Source organism: Protopterus annectens, chromosome 11.part0 (genome assembly GCF_019279795.1).
Source record: "Protopterus annectens isolate FY-2018-M chromosome 11.part0, PAN1.0, whole genome shotgun sequence".
NCBI lineage: Eukaryota > Metazoa > Chordata > Ceratodontiformes > Protopteridae > Protopterus > Protopterus annectens.
In genome coordinates, this window is record NC_056745.1 from 1,378,111,783 (window position 1) to 1,378,130,411 (window position 18,629).

Consider the following 18,629-nt stretch of genomic DNA (forward strand, 5'->3'; position numbering starts at 1 on the left):
ATAACATAGTCATACTCTTTCTAGAGTAAAGAGTTGAAAACTTGCAGAGAAACCTTCAGCGGATATTCCCAAACAACTCTCAGTGATAGCTTTGTCTTCCCAGGTGCCCAGGCAAGCAAATTCACCTCATCAGCAAATGGTAATGATTCTGAAAGTTCTGCCCTCATTCACTCAATTGTCCAAAACACACAGACTCAAGTCTGATGTCACAACCACAAAGGGTATCACTATCTTTACCAAGTACATTTACGAGTTTACTTATGTTTAAACAAGGTGTTTGTTCTGGCTAATCCATGGCCTGCACAAAAGTGTACTAAAATCATACCACTTTAGTACTGATCCAAAAGTCTGTTCCTCCAAGTAATTCCTTTCTAGGTAACTCTGTCACATGACACATAAGTGTTCAAATTCATATCAAGACAGCACAGCCAGTAAGTGGCACCATCTTAAGCACCTTAGTCATGTTCTCCAAAGTGGAATGAGATGCTACTAAGAGTTGGTTAGACACATACTATGCCAGTTTTGTAGCATTCTCTCTGTCATATTCCAGTTATTAGTCACTGCCAATGGAAACTGATATCACATAAGTAAGGCAATGACAAATGTTTAAGGCATAAGCTGTGTATGTGAGTGCAGTGGAGGTTTTTGCTAATGTCCTATAGCAGTGAGCAGGGTTACTGAAACAAAAGAAAATGTTAAGTACACATTATATGTCAGAAGCAAATGACAGAGCATAAATGTGAAGCAAAAAACACAAGATACTGAACATCAATCATTAAGCATCATTTCTTCAACAGTCTCCTTACAGTGTATTTGTTTGGGGTGCATAACAAAAAAGAAAATATGACAAAATGTATCCATGAAAAAATAAAAATACATAATTAAAAGCATGACTCACCCTCTGGAGAAAAAGAAATAGTTCATAAATCTGGTAAGAACTGAAGCAAGCAAGCCAGCATCTTTAAGGACCTAAATAAGTGCAGAAAATGAAGACCTTCAGTACATTTGACAGGAAAGAGGAAAATCGGTACATGTGCAAAATATTTCACATTCAGCAAGTAGAGAAACAGGAATCAAATAACGAATCCCAGAGAGATACTAAATCTAATGCAGCACTATGTAATCATGCACACTCATCCTTCCTACTGAACAGAGACCTAGATGGTCATTATGGTGATTTACAAATGTGCTGTGCTTTTTTAATACTGTTTCGTAGAACGAGCACAGAATGATGCTTCATTTCATGTGTGCTGTACCTGTCAGCTACGAACATCTCTACAAATGAACAGACAGCTTAGACAAAGCACTTCTAGGGCAGGAGAAGCAAGGCACCAGGTACAGAGCAATTTGGAGAGGAGAAGGTATTTCTCAAAATGTCATCTTTGGAACCAGATTGCCTAGAAACTGCACGGAGTTTAAAATGTCCTCGATCCTTTGATTCCTTGCTACTATCACATGGCCAGAAGTAAAGCTGGGCAAGGCTGGGATCTTTGAAGAAGAGCCAAGGTTCTGTCTTGGCTCTTTGAGCCCACTAAGAGCCAAGCCAGCGGAGCATTATGTAAGTTAAAAATAACTGGGAGTCCAGAGGAGATTATTAAAAAAAAAAAAACAAACTACAGTTACATCCAAACACGCTGGCATTGCCAGCATTCACTCAAATGAATACTAACAGTACACACATTACACTTTCTAACAGCTTGCACACAACTGCCCCTTTTACCATGCCCCAGCTACAGGTCTGGTGACAATGAAAAATGGAGAAAAAATTATAATAAGCATCACTCTGCAAGCAGTAAAAGAAACAATGCCTTGAATACTGGAAATTTTTCAATTTTGCCCTTCTGGTCTGTTGATGATTTAGTACACAGTATTTTCATTACATTTTGCAAGAAATGGTCAAACAGCTCTGAGGTAAAAACTAGATAGTAAATGGGACAACAAGAGCATTGTGAAATGCTGAATTTTGTTAGCTTTATGCAAGAAGCCATAGTTCAGTTTACTTAAGGCAACACACAGTAATAATAAACATAAATCAGTATTCTTAATAACCTATTTGGATATAAAATAAACACACTGTCGAAGTGAACTGTGCACCTTCTGAGAAGGTACGCCACTTCTGACTGTTAAGTTGCAACAAAATATAATAATAATGGCAAATGTTGTTCTTTGACATGTTACTGTTATGATCTGGCATAAGCCACTCACTCTCCCACTCCCCAGTCCAGTTCTTCCAGCCCTTGACCTGCTAACCAATCTTGGGCTGCCTGTTTCATCGTCAGGGCTGTATTTCTCTATGCCACACAGTCATAGATGTTTAACTGGTTTTGACCCGATTACCCCTTCAGAACGGCTTTTCCAATTCCATCTTGTATTTTGTAGAGTAATGACTCAGTGCATTCTCTACCTTTTAAACTGTAACCTGGAATATATCTGTCCGTTAAGCAGGTTATGCTCTGCCTATAAGGTTATCCATCACATTTCTCTGGATTTGATTTCCTTATTCTCTACTTGAAAAGTTGTAGGATTGAGAAAGTCACTTAATGAAACAGCATTATATGCTGTTTCTGAAAACATTCACTTGTAACTGGTGGAATTGCTTCTTAAATTAATTAAATAAAAAATGCATCCTTTTAAATATACATAAATATCTATTTTTTTAAGACAGTACTTATTAGCGAGCATGAATTATCTTATAGGTTCATAGATTAGTACTAGGCTAACTGCCCTTGTGAACCATTTTAAGCCTAGCCATTTATCCCCTGTGAGATTCAAACCATGTACCTTGTGTTTGTAAGGCAAACATCTTAACCATTAGGCCACCCTCCCAAAACTATCTCTCTCTGGTGCATTTGTTTTTAAATGGGAAGCACTGCCAACCAGAAGTCAAATAATCTACTGGCTTTGTAAGATCACAAGATAAATTCATCTTTTGTTTATACATCTGATAACTGGATATGCAACTTAATATATTATTTACTCTGATTTACTATTTATTTTACTTATAGTAATAGAGCTGGGCCATGTGGGTCTAGTTCAGTTTCTGGTGTCATTCTAAGGGGATCCATTATCTGTCTGCCTGGGATGACATGATTTACAGACCTCGATGCTTTGCCAGAGATGGCCTGCATCTGTCATCCCTGAGCTTCCTGATACTGGCCAAGGCTCTTGCCACCCCTATAATGCCTTTTTTAGGCAGTGAGTGTCATGCCTCTCAATGCTAGAAGGCTAAATCTCAAAATGCACTCGCTTGAAGCACTCCTTAAAATGCAGAACATCGACATTTGTGCTGTAACAAAGACCTGGCTCAAGGCAGCAGAAAGCATCCCTGTACTACCAGGTTATAACTCATTCCACACCTTTCAGTCCCAGAACTTGGACCGAAGCTCCAAAGGCAGTGGTGTTTCCATATTCATAAAGGATATGCACACCTCCAGACTGGTAGCCCAACATAATGCATCAGAGATACTTCAGGTGCAGCTAACATTGGGAAAGACAGTGATTTAGGTCGTAGTCTGCTATAGGTCCCCGACCACATCCCAAGACTCATACTCTACATTCCTAAGCACCCTAGAGAATATTAGGGTTAACCTAACACTCTCATACTGGGCAACTTCAACTACCCCTCCATTAATTGGGGAAACTACTCATGTACCAATACACTTGCCCAACGTTTTCTGGAATTCATTAATTCCAATGCCCTGGACCAGCTCGTTCTTACCCCCACTAGACATAGCAACATCCATGACATGGTCATTACTAACATGAGCAACTGTTGCACTACACCAATAGTCAACTCCTCCCTGGTTAAATCCATCCACAAATTAATCACCTTGGAAATCCAAATCCCTCCCACCCTCATCCCACCCGCAGCAAAGGTAACCACCACGAAAAACTTCTCCAAAGCTAACTTTGGGCTCCTAAAAGCAGAGGTGGCTAACTTCATGGCACCCATGCAAAGGAAGAATAGTTGCAGGACCGCCAAATCATACACCAATGCCACTATACGAACACGGACACAAATGCATGGTTCTCACCATATCCAATAGAACCAAGACGCACTCCTCCAAAAAAAGGAAGCCAATCTGGTGGTCCCCTGCCATAAACAAACTCTACAGTAGAAAGAGGAAACTGATGCGGAACAAGGTTAAATACCAAGACTGGAAAAACTCCCTTATCAGCCTCAACAAATTTGAGATCTGTCATCAAATCCTTTAAAGCTAGCTATGAAAACAGAATTGCAGCAGATAGTAAAGACAACCACAAGGCCTTCTACAGTTATGCAAAGAATCTCCACAGCAATACCCAGATTTCCTCTGAGCTACTGCACAATGGTACCTCCTATACTGAGGCAACAGATATTGCCAATATACTGGCCGACAGATTCAGTGCCAACTTTACCCCTCTTTCCCCCCAAAGGACCTATCACATTAACAGTAGATTGCCAGACACTCAGTATTACTGCTGCACAGGTTAAAACAGCTCTGTCCACTGCCAAGAATACAGCTTCTATGGGACCTGACAATATCCCTGGCTGTGTTCTACATGAACTACAGAGTGAACTGGCACCTCACCTGTGTAACCTGTTCAATCACATCCTCACCTCAGGCTTTGTCCATACTGAATTGTGCACTGCTACAGTCATCCCTCTCCACAAAGGAAGATTGACTACAGACCCTGGAACTATCGCCCCCATTAGCCTGGCGGGTCTGATATACAAAGCTATGGAACACATCATCATGGACCTAATAAACAAGGATATAGGGATTCTCCAAACTCTGGATCCCACACAGTTTGGCTTTGTGAAAGGTAGATCATGCCTGCTCAACTTGGTCGACTTCTTTGAGTCAGTCACCAGAGCTGTGGATGAAGGAAAAGGTGGTTCATACAGCCTACCTTGATCTGGCCAAGACCTTTGATACCATTCCCCAGTCAGGAATCATAGAGAAACTCAGTAAGCTAGACATCAACCCCTATATCACTGGGTGGGTTGCAAACTGGCTCACAGATAGAACCCACAGTGTGAAAGTAGCTGACTCCAAGTCAGACTGCTGACCAGTCATGAGTGGAGTCCCACAGGGTTCGGTCCTGGGTCCTATCCTGTTTGATATCTACTTCTCTGAAGTCCAGGACAACACGAAGGGACTCTGACTGACAAAGTTCACAGACGTTAGCAAGTTGGGAGCTATTATCAACACACGAAGTGATATTGACATCCTACACAAATGCCTCACTGAGACCAATGACTGCTGTCAGAACCATGGCCTTAAGCTCAATGCCAAAAAATGTGTTGTCATCCCCTTTGGGAAAATGAATTACCACATCAATGGTAGTCCACTGAACACAGAAGGCGTTATAACAGATCTGGGAACACAGGGTGACAGCAACCTCTCTTTTGACCACCACACTGCCACTGTAGTCAGAAATTCCTTCTATGCGGCACATCTCATTACTAAGGGTTTTGCATCCAGGAAGAAAGAGGTCATTGTCTCCATCTACTCTTCCCTCATTAGGCCAATCATCGAGTACAATGCCCCATTTGGCATGTACCTCACTAGACACCTGCCACAACTGGAGAGGTCACAAAAGTACCTCACAAAGAGGATAGTAGGCCTTAAACACTTGTCCTATAAGGACAGACTCAAAAAACTCCAACTATTCTCTGTTTCATATCGCCTACTTAGACGCAATCTCTATTTGACTTACAAAGCCATGCCTGACCCAGCCCTGTTAGAAATGCTACATCTAAAGAAATCTGAATCTCTCCACACCACATGCTCCAGAAATCTCAACCTCATTGCCACAATCAACAGATCGTGCTGGAGGGACAGGTTCATAACCCAGAGACTGCCTATGCTACAGAATAGACTTCCCTTACATGTCAGACAAAGCACCTCAATAGCCCTCTTCAAGAGAGATCTTGATGAGTGGATGGGAAATAGAAATTTCACCCCGGGGATCACTCCAGTGGCTCTACTCAACAGAGATACTAGGAACTAAGGTCGTGTGGCACAATGCCAGGGTACTCCTATGGGCTAGGTTTGTAAAGGCTCTAGGGCCATTAGCCTAGTACACCCCTATGAACCTATGAACAGCTGCAAGAGATTATACAAAGAAGATTGTACAGATATGACATAAGTGGATACATTCAGTAAAAGTGTTTACATATATTTTGAGTCAAGATAAGTATGATTTAAATCAACTTAAACATGGATAAATGTTCACAAAACAAATGCAGGCTGAGAAAGGGCAATGGCAAAAGTCTGATAAAATTTAACAAATATAAAGCAACAATAATGATTTGGCATGACTTTTGTGATACGTCTAGTAGATGCGAGGAATAAAAACCTGACTAGAATGAAGTTTCTTATTAAAATAGTTAATAAGTATGATACAGAAGAAGAAAAACAGTCAGTAGTTTCTCTACAGTGCATTTATATAACATAAAGCACATATCTAGGATGTTGAAAGAAAAACTATAGAAACCAGCAAGAATCAACATCAGTACAGGAGACATGCAGACTCCAAACAGAAGTCACACTAGCTGAGAAATGAACTGGGGAACAAATAATGAGGTGCTGCAATGCTGTCTACTGTGCTACTGCTGCTCAGTTTAAAAAATATATAATTTATAAGTGATCTCAAGTGTATTACACTTATCACTAATTTTGACAGTAAAGATATGGTTTAATGGAGTAACACATGAAATTAATATAATATAATATAATATAATATAATATAATATAATATAATATAATATAATATAACTGAGCAATAATCCATGACTGTGTGCAGGTGTATCAGGATTTACCCACAGTTAGTGTGATTTGATCATGAGGGCAAAGAAGGGGTCATAGCAAGTAAACCTAAGCCAGCCTTTCCCAGGGGTGTGTGTGTGTGTGTGTGTGTGTGTGTGTGTGTGTGTGTGTGTGTGTGTGTGTGTGTGTGTGTGTGTGTGTGTGTGTAAATCATACCTCAAAGAATGTGTGTGTTAGCTACTTGGGCAGGGACATGAAGCACTGGTTAGACAGAGAGAGTGCTGGTAGGTCTTGGCTTGGTCACTCAGCTGAGATCTCAACTCTATAACTGTGCCAGTGGGGAGTCTTACTGGGGATCTGGAGGAAGAGGGAGAAACCAGCCCCAGACTGATTGTGGTATCTGGGTGCTCTTAAGGGGAAATTGCACTAGATACAGAGTGCTGCATCTGGAAATACCATGTGTGTACTTGTCATCCCCCCAAGTGTACATCCTCCATTGTTGCCAGTGGTGAGGACTGAGGGTCCTTGATTACTGGTCCAGTGGTGGGTCATCACATATTGGTAGCAGTGGTGGGATATCCACATATTAAGATTCAATGGTGTGGATATTTAACTCCTGTATCCTGTAAACAGTGGTCTCTAAAGAAGGTGTTTGTACTTTCAAGCAGCCACATGGTAGACATTCAGAGTTTCATATCATATCATATTAGTTTTATTTATTTTTTTGTTAGCTTAGTTAGTCAGGGAGAGCAGGCAAGTATGTCAGCAGGGGAGTACAGCAAGCTGAGAAGGAGCCAGTTGGGTGAGATGTGCCAAGACAAAGGATTGGTGCATGCCAATCTGACTAAAGCAGAAATGGCTGCAGCCTTAGTCACAGCTGCATCACAGATCAGCAACCAAGGAGCGCCAGACTGACCTTAGGGATGCACACCTCTCAGAAAATAGACAGTTCAACTTTGCATCAGAGGACTTAAAAATCCATCTAGACTTAAAGAGACTTGAACTGGAGGCCAAACATTTGGAAATAGAATCAGCAGAGAGACTGCAGCGTTTGGAGGTCGAAGCAGAATCAGCAGAGAGACTGAGACATCTGGAAGCCAAAGAAAATGATAGGCAGAGGCAACATGAAAAGAGATGTTGACTCTCAGCCAGGGTCATGGAGGTAATAGGGACGAGAGTAACCCAACCCCAGAAGAAATAAAGGTCAGTAAATTTCTTCCACAATTTACAGAGGGGGATAATTTTGATATTTTTATTCATATATTTGAAAGGGTTTGTAAACAGTATAATGTTGACCAAGGGCTCTGGGTATGGTTACTGACCTCCTTCCTCCACGAAAAAGCTGTAACTGCTGTTTCTAAATTGTCTAATACTGATTGTTTAAAGTATAATACAGTTAAAAATTGTTTATTAGCGTGTTTTAAGTTAACACCTGAAGCCTACAGAAAAAAAAATTTTGTGAGCATTCACACAAGGGAGATGAAAGTGTGTGTGATTATGTTACTGAGTTAAGCACTTATTTTCATATGTGGGTGAGTGGGTGGGTGTCAGGTCACCACTTGTGAATGGCTGGCAGACCTTTTGGTGAGGGAACAAGCCCTTACGCACTTTGCCTAAGGACATGAGAATCTAGTTGGCAGACAGGGAATGCAATACCGCAAATGACTTCAGGAAAAAGGGACATATATACCTAGCAAGCAGGGCATCACTACACAGAAAAGAGATACCCAGTGCAGCTCATGGGTCTAAGGAAACCCATAGTGGGCAGACTAAACTGCCCCAACAGAGTCCGCCAGGAGCAGGGGAAGCCACAAGGTCAGGTACATGGCCAGGATCAAGGGTTAAATGTTTTAAATGCAATCAGTGGAGACATGTAATGCATAGATATCCATGCAAGGTGGGGAACAAAAGGTAGGAGAGCCAGCAAGTGGGAATGACAGAATTCCAATGGTAAGTTGTCTGCAGAGAACAATGATACCAAACTACAACAATAGGTTATATGCTATCTTAGTAGATGGGGAAACAGGCCACTGCTAAGAGAGACACAGCCTCTGACCTAACCATTGTGAAGCCTGCAGTGGTTAAAGGGGAGAACTACTTACTTGGGCAGTCTACCCCAGTCAGAGCTTTAGGAGGGACCCCATTTGAAATAGCTTTGGCTGGGGTTCACCTTGACTGGGAGCGTGGAAAAGGAAGCAAGCAAGTAGTTGTGTTTGAGGATATCCTTGCACATGTCCTTATAGGTAATCATTTTGATAAGGCAGCACCTTGTGTGCATGCAGTTATATGCAGTCAGGCTTGGAGACAAGTGGGTCTGGTAGCCTGGGAGGGACCCAGACAGATCACATACTTAAAGCCAGGACTGGTGAGGTGGCTACTTCAGGAAAGGAGCTACCCTGTAGCAGTGAAACTGACGGTGAGCCATAGCTGCTTGTGGGTACTGATGTTACCTTGGACAAAGTGACTGCAAGGGCAGAGGTGAGTAATAGTACCCAGGCTGACAGTGAGGCACCGCTGTCAGAGAATACCAGACTTCCTATGGAAGGGGAGCTGGGAAGGGTTACAAAGAGAGAGGTGAGACAGACTCAGCTCTCAGACCCTACATTACAAGGCTTGAGGGTGGTAGATAGGGAGGCACCTGATTCTCAAGGAAAGGGGGAATCTGTATACTGGGACTAGCATACTAGAGGGTGAGGTAATACAGCAACTGGTAGTGCCCAGAGCCTACTATCTGGCAGTTCTAGCAATAGCCCATGCCATTTCCTTTGCAGGTCATATGGGCATAAAGCATACAAAGAGACTTATAACTTTTATTGGCCTGGGATTTCCAGGGATGTAACAGGGTATTGCAGGACCTGTGAGCAGTGCCACAAGGTAGGCAAGGCAAGAGACAAGGCCAAAGCTCCTTTGGTGCCTTTGCCTGTGATTGAGGAGCCATTTCAGAGGGTAGCTGTAGATATTGTGGGCCCTCTGAGTACCCCAAGTTCCACAGGAAAGAGGTATATCCTACTGGTAGTAGAGCATGTTACCAGATACCCTGAGGCAGTTGCCCTATCCTCCGTTGAGCCAGAAAAGGTGGCAAATGCTTTGTTAGAGATTTTCAGTAGGGTAGGTTCCCCAAAAGAAATACTGACTGACAGAGGTGCCAATTTCATGTCAGACCTGCTGGCCTGTCTGTGGGAGTGCTGTGGGGTGAAGCACATAAAGACCACCCCCTACCATCCCCACCTGTGGTGGAGAGGTTAAACTCTACACTAAAGAACATGCTACAGGCATTTGCAGACAGTTTAAGAGGGAGTGAGACAAATATTTGCCCATCTATTGCTTGACTACAGAGAGATGCCCCAGGAATCCACAGGTTTTTCACCCTTTGAGTTGCTGTATGGGCATAGGGGGAGGGGACCGCTAGATATGGATTCATGATGAGTGGAAGGGTAAATGTGAATCCCACAAGGAGTCTGTTGTGGCATATGTCTTAAACCTCAGGACAAGCCTTGAGGAACTCATGGGCTTGGCCCAGGAGAACCTGGCAGGAGTCCAACAGCAGAAAAAGGTCTGGTATGACAGGAATGCTCAAGCTAGAGAGTATGCTGTAGGGCAGCAGGTAATGGTTCTCATTCCTGTCAGATACAACAAGCTGCAGGCAGCTTGGGAGGGACCCTTCAAAGTGGAAAGGAAGGTCAGTGCTGTTAACTACATGGTAGAACTGCTACACAGGAGGCAGGGTCACAAATTGTACCATGTTAACACCATGAAACCTTACCATGGTAGGGAGGCCCTGGTGCTAAATATTTGCAGTGCATAGCAGGAGGAGTCTGAGGGGGATCTGCTGACTGATCTTGTCAGTGACGCTCGGACTGACACCTCAGTGGAAGGAGTAGCAATGTCCCGGCAACTATCCCCTACCCATGTTCAAAAAATCTGAGCACTGTCACAGGCCTTTGGGGTCCTGTATCCACATGGTGCTGCACCAGGTGGGCACAAATTACTATGGTGGAGCCTAGGATTGCAGGCATATGATGGGACAGTGCAGCGCTGTAATGGGGTCAGCAATGCAAAGGCAGCTGAGATCTCAAGACAGGGAATGGGGTAATGTATTCCCAGATACGCTCATCCTGCTGAAGCAATGTTTCTCAAGGGTCACTTGAAAAACTAGCTTGAGTCTTCGAGGGGGGGGAGGTGTGACAAAGGGGGATACTGCCAACACAGCTATCTGGAATTTTGTAAATAATGATGTCATTTGTAAATATCAATATGATTTACATATGGTGCTTGTGTTACAACTCTATTAGAAGTATATGTCATGTGTATATCGAACTGGTATGTACAGACATGTGTGTTAAAAAGGTATTTTATAAAGTGCTTGTGCTAAAAATGCAACCACAGTGTGACCTACTGGAAAAGAATAGACATGTACATGCAATACTGTAGTAGATAGTAAAGACAGCCACAAGACATTCTATAGTTATGTAAAGAATATCTGCGGCAATACCCAGATTTCCTCTGAGCTACTGCACAGTTGTACCTCCTACACCGAGCCAACAGATATTGCCAATATACTGGCCAGCAGATTGTGCCAACTTTACTCCTCTCTCCCCCTCAAAGGACCAGTCACAATACAAGTAGATTGCCAGACACCCAGTATTACTGCTGCACAGGTTAAAACAGCACTGTCCAAGGCCAAGAATACAGATTCTATGGGACCTGACAATATCCCTGGCTCTGTTCTACATGAACTACAGAGAGAACTGGCACCTCTCCTGTGTGCCCTGTTCAATCACAGCCTCACCTCAGGCTTTGTCCCTACTGAATGGAGAACTGCTACAGTCATCCCTCCCCACAAGGGGGGGAGTGACTACAGACCCTGGAAACTATCGCACCATTAGCCTGACGTGTCTGATATGCACAGCTATGGAACGCATCATCGTGGACCTAATAAACAAGGATATAGGGAATCTCCAAACACTGGATCCCACACAGTTTGATTTTGTGAAGGGTAGATCATGAATGCTCAACTTGGTCAACTTCTTTGAGTCAGTTACCAGAGCTGTGGATAAAGGCAAGGTGGTTCCATACAGCCTACCTTGATCTGGCCAAGGCCTTTGATACTATTCCCCACTCAGGAATCATAGAAAAACTCACTAAGCTAGGCATCAACCCCTATATCACTAGGTGGGTTACAAACTGGCTCACAGGTAGAACCCATAGTGTGAAAGTAGCTGACTCCAAGCCAGACTGCTGATCAGTCACGAGTGGAGTCCCACAGGGTTCGGTCCTGGGTCCTCTCCTGTTTGGTATCTACTTCTCTTAAGTCCAGGTCAACATGAAGGGACACTGAATGACAAAGTTCGCAGACAATTGCAAGTTGGGAACTATTATCAACTCCCCAAGTGATGTTGACATCATACACAAAAGCCTCACTGAGACCAACAACTGCTGGCAGAACCATGGCCTTAAGCTCAATCCCAAATAATGTGTCATCATCCTCTTTGGGAGAAACAAAGTTCCCATGAATTACCACATCAGTGGTAGTCCACTGAACACAGAAGGCATTATAAGAGATCTGAGAACACAGGTTGACAGCATCCCCTCTTTTGACCACCACACTGCCACTGTGGTCAGAAAGGCCTTCTATGTGGCACATCTCATTACTAAGGGTTTTGCATCCAGGAAGAAAGAGGTCATTGTCTCCCTTTACTCTTCCCTCATTAGGCCAGTCATCGAGTATAATGCCCGATTTGGCATGTACCTAACTAGACACCTTCAACAACTGGAGAGGCCGCAAAAGTACCTCACAAAGAGGAACATAGGCCTTAAACACTAGTCCTATATGGACAGACTAAAAAAACTCCAACTATTCTCTGTCTCATATCGTCTACTTAGGGGCGATCTCTGCTTGACTTACAAAGCCATGTCTGACTCAGCTCTGTTAGAAATGCTACATCTGAAGAAATCCTAATCCCTCTGCACCACACGCTCCAGAGACCTCAACCTCATTACCACAATCAACAGAACATGCTGGAGGGACAGGTTCATAACCCAGAGACTGCCCATGCTATGAAATAGACTTCCCATACATGTCAAGCAGAGCACCTTACTGGCCCTCTTCAAGAGAAATCTTGATGAGCGGATGGGAAATAGAAAATTCACCCCAGGGATCACTCCAGTGGCTTTACTCGACAGAGGCACTGGGAACTAAGGTTGGGTGTCACAATGCCATGGTAATCCTATGGGCTAGGCTTGTAAAGGCTCCAGGGCCATTAGCCTAGTACATACCTATGAACTGTTTAAAATATATTTTAAAAAGAGGTTAACTTCAGTTCAGCAAACGTCAGAAAAATAACTGAAATTAAATTACTTTATAGGTTAGCCAGAGACACAATGTCTGTACTAGGGAGCTTTCTGTATTGTCTTTAGAGTAAAATAATTACTAGTCTTGAAATGTGGAAAAATGAAATTGTTTTATGACTTCCAGCATCTGCAAAAGATCTGAGGTCTATGTATTTTCACAGGTAAATGCTAAACACTGCGAAGCTTCCAGCAGTGGGGGTTTTGTCTGGGAACTAGAGCATTCTGTATTCTGTCTTGGACCTGACAAGAACCATTCACCACAACATCTGCCTTGCTCTAATGAAGTAAGTTTCTACGGTATAGTAACTCTCTTAGATGCAGTTAGGAATATAGGGAAGCTTAGTTTAGATATATTTCTTTATTTATTTATTTGAGACTATCCTTCAGTGTTGTTTTAAATATTTCCTGCGATTTTGAACTCTGATGTCACTGTGAATATATATTTAATATTGTCTTGCTCTTTTATTATTTATTATTCAATATATTTAAACCTTTTATTGTGGCTGATCTGTGCAGAGATATTTAAGTTTTGAGAGTTCTTGCATATTTATTTGGTGACACTGTGTGGGCCACTCTTAACAGCATTGCTCTTGGTCAAATTAACATTTGTATTAATATTAATATTACACGGTAAGATTGGACACCCTTTGCTAAGGGCCTTAAAGTAGCTGATAAAGAGTTGACTGGTGGCAGCAGTAACTAACTTATAGTCTTGGCAGAAGGGGGCATAGCTAGTAAACCAGTATCAGCCTTTTCCAGGTGTGTGTGTGTGTGTGTGTGTGTGTGTGTGTGTGTGTGTGTGTGTGTGTGAACTACTTAGGCAGGGACATGAAGCACTGGTTGGACAGACAGGGTGCTGGTAGGTCTTCCCTTGGTCACTCAGCTGAGATCTCAACTATGTAGCTGTGCCACTGGGGAGTCTTACTGGGGATCTGGAGAAAGAGGTATAAACCAGACCCGGACTGACTGTGGTCTCTGTATGCTCTTAAGGGAAATTGCATTTGATGCAGAGAGCTGCATCTGGAAATACTGTGTGTGTACTTGTCATCCCCCCAGTGTACGTCCCCCACTGCTGCCAGTGGTGAGGATTGAGGATCTTTGATTACTGGTCCAGTGGTGGATCATCACAATGAGTATAAACAGAGTACAGCTCATCTAGATGAGCAGCCCATAGAAAGTAAATGCACTTGGCGTGTGCATCCAAATAAGGTGTCTTATAGCCATAGGCCACACATTGTATGAAGCCTGAAGGCTTTTCTGTTATGACATCAAAGAAACACCACACAAGTAAACAAAAAATAAAAACTGTAAAGTAGAAAAACTGCTACAACCACAATACTACAGCAAAGTAAGAAAAAATAATCTAAACTAAAGGTCCAAAATGGTCCAGTCAGACTTTTCAGGTAAACATATACAAAGAAATAAATAAATACATACATCCACACCCCCTTTTCCATTTCTGCACATGAGGTTGAGGTATCACTCCAACAATGACAATCATCTAGAGCTAAGCTTCACACTGGCCAAATTAAAGTGTCCAATCCACCTTCTGCATGTCTTTGGAATCTGAAAGGAAAACAAAGCACTTGGAGGAAGCCCATGGAAATATAGGGAGGACATGCAGACTCCACAAAGAAGGGTTCCCAGCTGAGAGTCAAACCCATGAACCTCTAGCTGTGAGGCAGCAACTCCATTCACTGTCCCACTGTGCTGCCCCAATAAATAAATAAATATATAAATCAATACTGTTTTTTATTTTAGTTTAGTTATTTTACACAGACAATTTTTGATTGTTGCTTTTCTGTGATATGACTTATTGCATATAGACACAGAAAGCATATTTTTCCAAAGTGGAGCTATGACATTTTCCTTTCTACTTTACAGAGATGAAGAAGCAAGACAAAATATTTATTTATTTATTTATTTATTTATTTATTTATTTGTTTTTGCAGAGGCCTGGGGAGAAAAGCTCCAGTAAAACAAGAACAACATTGACAGGTACAGTGTCAGTTTTTCATAAAATTTAACAGGAATATTTAGATACAACAAATAAATTACAATATACAATAGGCACTTTAGTGAAAAGGAGAAAGTTATTACAATATATTAAAGTTGTATATATCTATATATTTTTTTGAGGGCAGAGGTCCATATTTAGTTGATCATTTAAGTATACTTTAATACATGTACATATGTATACCCTTACAAAAGAAAAGGAATTATCAAATTATACTCTTATTGTAGGTAGCTGATAGGGGTTGTTAACAAGAGGAAGTGGGGTATACGTGGACACTATAACATTTAAGGAATGAAATTTGATGTGGGCTTATTTGATATTAGCTTGTCTTGGTGCAGGAGCAGAGCTAGCTGTTAGTGAGGTGGTCTTTGAGCAGAATTTTGAATTGGTGTACGTTGGTAGCATTTAGGATATGTTGGGAGATTCAGTTCCAAAGTTTAGAAATGTGGTGGGAATAGAGGACGTCCCTGGCTTTCTTGTTGATTTTGAATAATTGGAGGAGTGTTTTTTGTGAGGATTGGAGTTGCTGAGTGCTGGCATATGGTTGGAGTAATTGTTGTAGGAACGGGGTTCAGTTTGGCTGGTACATTAGTCGGTGAGTAAAGACAAGTTGGGTATAGGTTAGTTGTTGTGGGAATTCTAGCCAATTTATTTGTTGTAGGGCAGAGCAGTGGTGGGATCTATATGGGGAGCTAGTGGCAAACTTGGCTATTTTATTGTAGGCTGATTCAAGTTTGGTAAGGTCAGTTTTGTTAAGGTTTGTAAAGATGGGAGGAGCATAGATACCAGTAGATAAGAGATGAGTCCTGGTGATGCTTAGTCTAGAATGGCTAGTTAGGAAATTATTAATTTGGTAAAGAGAGCCTAGTTTGATGTGTGTTTTTTAATGGTTTTAGAGAGGTGTAGGTCGAATTTTTATTTGCTATCAATTGTGACACCTAGTAATTTGGTATGTAAGCTGGTGTTTATGATTGTGTTGTTGGAGGAATGGATTTGAAAAGTGGCTGAGGGATTATGTGTTTTGGTGGGGAGAAAGAGCATGAGTTTGGTCTTGTCTGGATTCAGTATGAGGTTAGTGTTAGTTAGCCAGGAGTCTACTTCTAGGAAGGATAGTTGTGTTAGAGAGGGTGCGGAGCATATCAGGGCAGAGTCATCTGCATATTGGATGACAGAGGTAAGAGATGTGGATTTATGGAGTTGATGTGTGAAGATAATAAAATGTAGGGGGCCTAATATGGAGCCTTGTGGAACTCCTATGTTAACAGGGAGCAAAGATGATAGCTCCTGTTGCCATCTAACAGCCTGCTGGCATTTGGTTACATAGCTGTGGAAATAAGCTGGGGAAGAATGACTGAGATGTAATGTGGCCAATTCTGACAGCAGTTTTTGGTGTGAAACTGTGTCGAATGCCTTTGAGAGATCTAGAAAGATAGATGAGACATATTTATTCTGATTTTTGTCTTCATTTATTGTGTTAGAAAAACTGAAGAGGGCGGTTGTGGTGCTGTGGTGGGGCCATAAACCATGTTGTGTGTTTGAGAGGAGGTTATTGGAGAGAAGGTAGTGTAGAAGCTGGGAGTGAATACATTTTTCTAGTATTTTGGAGAGAGGTGAAAGAATGGCAATAGGCCTGCAATTAGTAAGCTCGGTAGAGTTGCTACCTTTATGCAGTGGGGTGATAGAGGAGACTTTCCAGATTAGTGGGACATAGTTCTCAGAGATAGAGTGGTTGATGAGGATGAAAATGGGGTAGGCTATGACTTCAGAGGCAGCTTTGAGGAATTCTGATGGGAGGTTGTCAGCAGCTAGGCTGGTGGGCTTGAGCTTACTGAGTAGTTTTTTATGGTATGGGTTGGGACGGGGTTAAAGGAGAAGGAGTTTACACCCTCATTGTTGGCTACAGGGATTGTAGTAGTGATGTTTTGGTCATAGTCAATAAGTGAGTGAATTGTGTTTATGAAAAAGGAATTGAATAGTGTAGCGATGTTATCATTTGATGGGGGTTTAGTAGAACTAAGGGTGGATGCACTATCAGGTTGCAGGAATTTGTTTATAGTGGCCCAGTATTTTTGGGGATTGTTTTGTTTCTTTGCTGTGCAGTGATGTAGTAGGCTTTTTGTTGGCTTTTATTTGGAACTTGGCTTTATTCCTAAGTTGTTTGAAAAGTAGAAGGTTGTCATTGCTTTTGTTAGTTAGCCACTGTTCTCATGCCTTGTCCCTTTCTTTTAGTAGGTCTTTGGTGTTGTTTGTAAACGAAGGTGTGTGGTGATGTTTTATTCTAGCTATTCTGCAGGGGGCCAAGCTGTTTAGGATGTTGAGGAAGGTGGTGTTAAAGTGTTGAATTACATCATCTAGTGGTAGTTTTTGATGGGGGACCTAGTTAATTTGTTGGGGAGGGAGTTGAAATTGTGGGTACTACATTTTTTCTTGTTGAGGATTAGCCTGTAGACTACTTGTCTGGGTGGACTAAATTGTTTCTGATTAGGTATGTGGGTAGGTTGTCACTTATGGTACTGGGGAGGCATCCTGCTAGAAGGGATGTGTTATTTTTTATTTGTGAGAGTCCAATCCAGGATGGATTGTCTGTTGGACGTTTTGTCTGTTCTTGTGGGGTTTTGTATGATCTTGGAGAAACCATATAGGTTTATGAAATTGGATGGAGTATTGGAATTATAGGTTGAACAGTCAGTGTTGGGGTCACCCATAATGATGGTTTCTTGGTGGAAGACTGTGGATAGCCAGTGAAGTACGTCTACAACTGTGCTAGTGTTATCACCTGGAGGGATATAGATAGCCACTATGATTAGTGCTTTGTTGTTGTTGATATTCAGTTTGGTGATGAGTAATTCTGCATTGTTAGATATAGAAAGTGTGGTGTTGATAACTTCTAGGGCTAGATTTTGTTTAAATATTACTACTACGCCTCCTCCATGTTTATTTTGACGATCAAGTCTATATATGTTGAACCCTGGGGGACGTATTTCATTGTTTTTGACATGTGACGTTAGCCAAGTTTCAGTCAAAATGGTTATGTCAGGGGAATGTAAGTCAATTAGTGCATGGAGATCATGGATTTTGTTTAGTATACTTCTTAGATTTATATTAAGGAACAGCAGGGAGTGTTATTTGGGGTAAGGGAGTATGGTGGAGTTCATTGAGGTGTAATTGGTAGTTTGTTTATTGGTAGTCTAATATTTTAAAATGATTGTGGACAGAAACATTTTCACTGTAGTATTCAAATTAGAAAAGAAGATGGTTAGGAAGAAAATGGTGGTGAGTTTAATTTCATGTTTACACTATAAAGCATGCCTCCTCATTAATATTAAAAGCATTGTAACTACATTGCACCAGTTATGTATAGAAATCATACAAAAAGACACATCTCTATAAATATTCATTATTGTGCATATGCAGATCTTTTGAAGTTGCACTTTTCTACATCGGATCAATTTTAAATTGTATTCATTTGCATACTTCCCACCAGAGAAGCTATGTGAAGCAACATG

The 18,629-nt window shown here is 41.8% G+C and overlaps 1 protein-coding gene across 2 annotated transcripts in view; it reads right to left on the reverse strand.

Annotated features, from left to right (window-relative positions):
* The window catches only part of MEST, a 425,711-nt gene that overhangs the window by 150,572 nt on the left and 256,510 nt on the right, over positions 1-18,629 (reverse strand). For both annotated transcript variants that reach the window (XM_044088671.1, XM_044088670.1), the window contains one exon: positions 899-969. In XM_044088671.1, coding sequence (XP_043944606.1) covers positions 899-969 — 71 coding nt within the window. The remainder of the gene's footprint in view (positions 1-898; positions 970-18,629) is intronic.